Raw genomic sequence first — 7,348 nt, forward strand, 5'->3', positions numbered from 1 at the left:
TGGAAAAACACAAATCTGATCACTTGCAAAACTCTTAACGCCTTCTGTCTGCTCCTAGGACAAAAATCGAGCTTCTTCACGGGCATGGTCTACAAGTACTAAATCTAGCCTGGCCCTGCCTACCCCACCAGCTTCCTCCCTCCGCTCCTCCTCTCTGCTTTGTGCTCCTCAGACACACTGACCTTGCAATTTCTTGATGGCATCACGCTCCGACCACAGGCCTTGGCACATACTGTTCCTGTCTGGAAGCTCTCTCCACCACCCCCTCCCCACTCACCCTCTTTGCCTGGGTAAGCTCTTTTCCTCCTTCCTTCCTGTCTCGGCTCAAGCTCATATTTTTAGGATCGCTTTCCCTGACCAGCCTTCCACCCTCATCTTTAGAGCTTTTATAGTTACAAATTCATCAAAGCATTTATTTGACTAAACTTGTGTCCCCAACTAGAGTCTAAGGCAGAAGGCAGTTTTTATTTTTGAACCCTGTTGCATTCCGCCTCTTGTACAGCAAGTAGGCTCAGTAAATACAGATGTGGGGGCGCCTGGGTGGCTCAGTTGGTTAAGCATCTGCCTCTTGATTTCGGCTCAGGTCATGATCTCAGGCTCTTGAGATCAAGCCCCGCATCAGGCTCTGTACTCAGTGGGGAGTCTGCTTGAGATTCTCTCTCCCTCGGCCCCCCCTCCCACTTGCACTCTCTCTCTCTAAAATAAATCTTTTTTTAAAAATAAAATAAATAAAATGTAAATATAAAATATATGCTAGGGTTGGGCATCTGAGTGGCTCAGTCGTTAAGCGTCTGCCTTCGGCTTAGGTCATGATCCCAGAGTCCTGGGATCGAGTCCCGCATCGGGCCCCCCTGCTCAGTGGGAAGCCTGCTTCTCTCTCTCCCACTCCCCCTGCTTGTGTTCCTGCTCTCGCTGTCTCTGTCTCTGTCAAATAAATAAATAAAATCGTTAAAAATAAATAAACAAATAAAATAAAATATATGCTGGGGTCAAAATCACCTGTGATCTCACATCCCAGAATAATCACTGTTGTCAGATTCTGATAAGTCTTCTAAAATTGTGTACTAACATATTTACATTTTATGTTAGTAATAACACTTTGGCTTTTGAGATCTGGGACCCAAATCCTCATGCCAGGGTCCCTAGCCAGCACTTCCTGCATGGTGAGAGGTTACGGAGGACCTAATACATGGTCCTCCTTGGGTCCTTCTCTCCCTCAATGATAAAATCCTAATAAAATTTCCCTGTGATGACCCAAGCTGTATGGAAGGTGGGAAGAGCGTCACGAGTGCCCTGCCAGGACCAAGTATGGCTCTGTAACTGTCCACTTTCCCTTTAAAAGGGATTCCTTGGCTCTCGGTAGAGGTAGTTTCAAAACACATGCGGTTTCTTGGAAATACTTGTACATGACCCTGGGACACACCTCAGCCTGTCCTCGGGTCGATCAGTGCCGTTCATTAGTGTCATTTTAAACTACAAGGCGAAAATAGGCTTCAGATGGCAGGTTCTTCTCCTAGTCCAGACTGGGGCTGGGCGGGGAGGGCAAGGCCCAGAGGCCGGAGTCTGAGACCCCCCACCCCACTCAGAGACCACTTACAGGGGTGGGGTGCAGGCCACACACCCCAAATCAGCCTGCCGGGGGTGTGCTTCCAACCGGCGGGCCGTTCCCCCATCTGAACGCCCAGATCCCCTGAGCCCAACGGCCCCTCCACGGGCCCAATGGCCACCAGAGACCCCAGGCTGCTGGGCCGGGTCCCCAGGCTGGGAGGGACCGAGCAGGGACACACAGCACCTGCAGGGGGTGCAGCCCCGAGCCCTTGGGCCCGTTCCTGGGTGCTCCCAGGGGCAGGCGCCCAGCCGGACTGGAGCCACTGGGCCCGCGGTGGGTCTGCACCCCCTTGGCTGGCCACGCTGGGGCACTGGTGACACACGGCCGTGCCCGCAAAGCCTGGGTCCCACAGGAGGCAGGTAGGGCCTCGCTCGGGCTGGGGAGGTCAGACGCTGGGCAGGGAGTCCCCCTGTCCACCCCCAACACCTCCCCAAGCACACAGGAGGCCAGGGGTGGGTGGGCCTGAGCATGACTCAGGACTGCCAGCTGAGGCCGGTTCTTTTTGTTTGCACAATCTGTGTCCTTCCCTTTACCCCCTACCCCCCACCCCAACTAAAGTACATTTTTTTTTAAAGATTTTATTTATTTATTTGCGAGAGAGAGAATGAGAGACAGAGAGCATGAGAGGGAAGAGGGCAGAGGGAGAAGCAGACTCCCCGCTGAGCAGGGAGCCCGACGCGGGACTCGATCCCGGGACTCCAGGATCATGACCTGAGCCGAAGGCAGTCGCTTAACCAACTGAGCCTCCCAGGCGCCCCTAAAGTACATTTTCTTTGGAGAATTCTTCACAACTCTTTGAAATAATCGGGAACCTCTGGTCTTGCCAAACCTTCATTGGGCATCATGCTGTGACACAGAAGGAAAGGACAGGGAACGAGCTGGTGGGGAAAAATGGCCAATCCTCCCTTGTGAGGGGGGCATGGGGGCCCTCAACACACACACACAGAGGCTCTCTGTCACCCTCCTCACAGTCTCCTGGTCACAATTCCCAAGCTTGCTACTATTATAGGAACGGCGCCCAGCACATGGTGGGCTCCCAGTTAACTGTTTATTTGGGAAAGGGGGGTGGGGTGCCTGGGTGGTTCAGCGGGTTAAGCGTCTGCCTTCGGCTCAGGTGATGATCCCAGAGTCCTGGAATCGAGCCCTGCATTGGGTTCCCTGCTCGGCAGAGAGCCTGCTTCTCCCTCTGCTGCTCCCCTTGCTTGTGCTCTCTCTCTCTGACACATAAATAAAATCTTAAAAAAAAATATTTGGGAAGGAGGGAGAGGAATGGCTGAATGAATTGGATTTGTGCCACAGCAAGTAAAACAGGAAATATATCCCATAAAGAGGAAAGCCTGTGGGCCTTGTGGGACTCCGCTCTGGATCTTGGCCCCTTGAGCTCATGTGCCCCGCGGCGGCTGGATGCGTGCTGAGCGCAGGAGGCGGGCTGTGGCCTGTTCACGCACGGCGGACCCAGGCCAGCAGCAGCCGTGACTCACTTTCCCTGCCCTGTAGATAAAGGCACCTGAACTATTTATTGCCTTCGCAGTAGTGGTGGTTACACATAAAGTCGCATCTTTAGGCCCCTCAGTTCCTCACAAAGGAAAAAAAAAAGCCAAACCTCTCCGAGCAAGTGTGGCATGGTTATTTGAGGAAAAGCTGACTCTCCGAGAGACTGGCTGCAGGCTTCCTGGCAGGGACCACTTCTTTTTTTTTTTTAAGATTTTATTTATTTGCGAGAGAGAGAATGAGAGACAGAGAGCATGAGAGGGAGGAGGGTCAGAGGGAGAAGCAGACTCCCTGCCGAGCAAGGAGCCCAATGCGGGACTCGATCCCAGGACCCTGGGATCATGACCTGAGCGGAAGGCAGACGCTTAATGACTGAGCCACCCAGGTGCCCCTTCAGGGATCTTTTTAAGGAAAGTTTTTTTTAAAAAAGATTTTATTTATTTATGTGAGAGAGAGAATGAGATAGAGACAGAGAGCATGAGAGGGGGGAGGGTCAGAGGGAGAAGCAGACTCCCTGCCGAGCAGGGAGCCCGATGCAGGACTCGATTCCAGGACCCGGAGATCATGACCTGAGCGGAAGGCAGACGCTTAATGACTGAGCCACCCAGGTGCCCCTTCAGGGATCTTTTTAAGGAAAGTTTTTTTTAAAAAAGATTTTATTTATTTATGTGAGAGAGAGAATGAGATAGAGAGAGAGAGCATGAGAGGGCGGAGGGTCAGAGGGAGAAGCAGACTCCCTGCCGAGCAGGGAGCCCGATGCGGGACTCGATCCCGGGACTCCAGGATCATGACCTGAGCCGAAGGCAGTCGCTTAACCGACTGAGCCACCCAGGCGCCCTGGCAGGGACCACTTCTGAGAAACCTCTGGTGACCCTGACTCTTGGCCTCGCGTTACCTGGTGTAATGTGGGGCCAGAGGCTTTTCGTGTGTCTGTGACGGAAATAACTCTTGCAGCTAGCCACTCATCACGAGCCTGCCTAGTGAAGGGTCTCGAAGTGAGCAGACGTCACAGACTGTCCTAGTCTGGAGGGTGCCGGGCCTGCAGGCCTGCGGGGGGCGCCCGCTCACTGAGCTAAACCCCAGACTTTGAATTTAAGAGACGTGCAAGAAGACACACCTCTGGACTCCTGAAGGGTTGTGCCTTCTGGGGCTGGCTACAGAAACGCTATTGGCTGTTCCTCGGCGTGGCCAAAGTACAGCCCGAATGTCTCCCCTCTCCCTTCAGTGCATTTGTTATCTTGGCTGAAAGGCGTTCGGCAGCAGTCCGCTCGCGCCGACCAAAGATGGAGCAACAGAATCCGACCAAGAAGGAAGGGGTAAGTGGGCCTCCCAGGGAAGGAAGGAGCATGGAGCGGCCTGCCGTCAAGGCCTGCTCAGCATTGCTGGGGTGGGGGTGGGGGGCATTCTGGGGAGCTCTGTGCAGGGGAAGGGAGCACCTCCCTTCCTTTGGAGGGAACCTCAGAGTTCACTTTGACAGGGACTAAAGGACAAATTTATTTATTTATTTATTTTTAAAGATTATTTATTTATTTATTTGTCAGAGAGACACAACACAAGCAGGGGGAGAGGCAGGCAGAGGGAGAAGCAGGCTCCCCGCCGAGCAAGGAGCCCGATGCGGGGCTCGATCCCAGGACCCTGGGATCATGACCTGAGCCGAAGGCAGCCGCTTAACCGACTGAGCCACCCAGGCGTCCTAAAGGACAGATTTAGGGGACATTTCGATTTTAGAGATTGGTCGGGGATCATTTGTTTTGATTTGGGCTTCCGAACATTTTCATTCGTTTTTTTCCGCAAGTCACATGGCTAGGCCGGCGTGGAAAGAAGGTGGACGCAGAAAAGACTGTGCAAGACTCGAATCTAATTCACGTCTGTAGCGGAGATTCCCACCCTTTCAGATGAGAGAGGCTCCCCTGTTTTTGAGACAGATTTTTCTGGACCTCTTCCCTCCTACCCCACTCCCCTCACTCATAGAATTTCGGCTGTGCTTTGAGAGTCTCTTGATTGAGGAAAATGCATAATGACAGATCATATGAATTTATTATGAACACTGGTAAGGAATTTGCATTTTATGCATCGCAACCACATTTGCTTATATTTGTGGAGGCAGAGGTACATATTTGTGCAGATTATTAAACAGCTATTTAACTGTTCTGTGCCTCAGCTTTCTCATCTGTAAAATGGGAATAATAACCATACCACCTCATAGGGCCGCTGGACCAGTTAAATGAGATGATGCATGTAAATGACCTGGCCCCTAGTGGGTCCCGCATAAATGTTATTACTTTTGCTCATCCTTCAGAGCAGGACGTGAATGACATTTGGGGCCAGATGATTCTTTGCAATGGGGGACTGGCCCGTGTACTGTAGGATGTTTAGCAGCATCCCTAGTCCCTACTCATTAGAGGCGTTCTCGTCCTGCGAGAATTAGAGTTTTCGAGGTTACTGAGCACCCTCACGTGGATCCTGTTTGACTCTCACGACAACTAAGAAAGTGTGAGACCACTCAAGTGTTAACCCCTCTATTTTATAGAAAAGGGGCCGTGAGGTGACAAGAACTTAGGGGCTTGGGGGTCAGGAAAGACCTTCATGGGGTCTGTGCCCTCTCTTCAAAGAGGAATACCCTGGCCAACTGTTCCCCGGGTGAGGCTGCAGGAGAACAGAAATGCCCCCGCGTGGTGATCCCCGAAAAGAAACAATATATTTTGAGAGGACATGATTAAAATGGTCACATACAGGAGGTCTGGGCTGATTCTAGCTACCTGCCCCCTAGATTCTCCAAGGAAAGAAGCCTGTCCTTCAGTGGCAGGTGGGTTGCAGGCTTTCCCTTCCTGGCTGCCTGAGGCCAGACCTGCCCCTTTGAACAAAAGCCAGGACACGTGCTGGACTTCCTGGGATACATGAAGACAAAATGGTTCCCTTGGTGGCTGCTTGTAAGAATCTGCAGATTCCTGAGTGAAGCCCAGGGGGGATTTCGGAGCCGAGGAAAAGTGGAGGGGCCCGGGCAGCCTGCAGAGAGCTGGGGCTGTGTGGGCTGATGGAAGGGGCCCTTGCTCTCTGTCCCCCCGTTGGCTGTGTGATCGTGGTCTTGCTGGCCTTTGTGGTCCTCATACATAAAGAGGAAAGACCAGAATCTGACCAATGTGCATCAAGGATTTTTCTGCCGAGAAAAAGGCCTCTTGGCCTGGAGGGGGGAAACTGAGCCAAGTGTTTTAGAAAATGAAGACATAATTTTGGGGGGTGCCTTCACCAACAATACACCTAGCATCATGGGAAAAGTAACTTCCCTGCTGGTGCGATCGCTGTTGATGATGATGAGAGCGAGCCTGTGCTCACTCGAAGGCTGCTGTGGCTCCAGGTGTTTTTCATGTATGAACTCATTCATTCTTCACCTCAGTCCTATGAGGGAGGGAGCACCGTCCCTGTTTTACAGGGGAAGGAGCTGAGACACAGAAAAGTTCCGTAACCGGCCCAAGGCCACACAGCCAGCGACAGGAGAGAAGGATCCGATTCCAGGCTCTTGGGCTGCACCCCCCGCCCCCCCCCCGGCCATGCTGGAAACCCCCACAGCCACAAGACAAGGCGCCTCTCCCGTCCTTCAGCAGCACCTAGGCCTCCCTTTCTGTTTGTGAACTTCGGGATCGATAGTGTGAGAAAGTGACTCCAAGAGTTAATAATTCATAAGAACTAACTTTTCTGGAGATATTTGCGTTCTCCTGGGAGATTCCGGACAGCGGGAATGGATCTAGGAAGCAGATTCCCAAAGGGAGCCGTCTGGGGGCAGGGCTCCCTTCCCAGCAGCCTTGAATCGCATCCAGTTGGAACACGGGCCCTGAACGTGGCTATTTTACTAAGTCTCAAAATGTGTTCGGCCTTAGGAAACAGGAAGCCAGTTTAATGTGGGCATGAGGAACGTGTGGTTTCTCCCAAAAGCATAGCTGAGTCACGGCTCCCCTTGGCCTCTGAGGAGACACCCCACCCCCCTTCATGTCTGAAGGCCACTTGTCATTTTTACAAGCTGCTGGGAGACTAGGGCCCCTTCCCCCTCGTGCCCTAATCCAGCCCAGTACTAGATCTTTTTCTTTTTCCCTCCTGGAAAGCCTACAAAGAAGGAAGGAAGGAAGGAAGGGAGGAAGGGAGGGAGGGAGGGAGGGAGGGAGGGAGGGAGGGAGGGAGGGAGGAAGGAAGGAAGGAAGGAAGGAAGGAAGGAAGGAAGGAAGGAAGGAAGGAAGGAAGGAAGGAAGGAAGGAA

At 52.6% G+C, this 7,348-nt stretch overlaps 1 protein-coding gene across 1 annotated transcript in view; it reads left to right on the forward strand.

Annotated features, from left to right (window-relative positions):
• Positions 1 to 206: 206 nt before the first annotated feature.
• LOC118020038 (solute carrier family 2, facilitated glucose transporter member 5) overlaps positions 207 to 7,348 on the forward strand; it is a 21,134-nt gene continuing 13,992 nt past the window's right edge. Inside the window, exons 1-2 of the mRNA XM_035019870.1 lie at positions 207 to 290; positions 4,326 to 4,416. Coding sequence (XP_034875761.1) covers positions 4,384 to 4,416 — 33 coding nt within the window. The 5' untranslated portion in view covers positions 207 to 290; positions 4,326 to 4,383. The remainder of the gene's footprint in view (positions 291 to 4,325; positions 4,417 to 7,348) is intronic.

This window comes from Mirounga leonina, unplaced genomic scaffold (assembly GCF_011800145.1).
Source record: "Mirounga leonina isolate KUSES-001 unplaced genomic scaffold, KU_Mleo_1.0 Mir_173, whole genome shotgun sequence".
NCBI classification, from domain to species: domain Eukaryota; kingdom Metazoa; phylum Chordata; class Mammalia; order Carnivora; family Phocidae; genus Mirounga; species Mirounga leonina.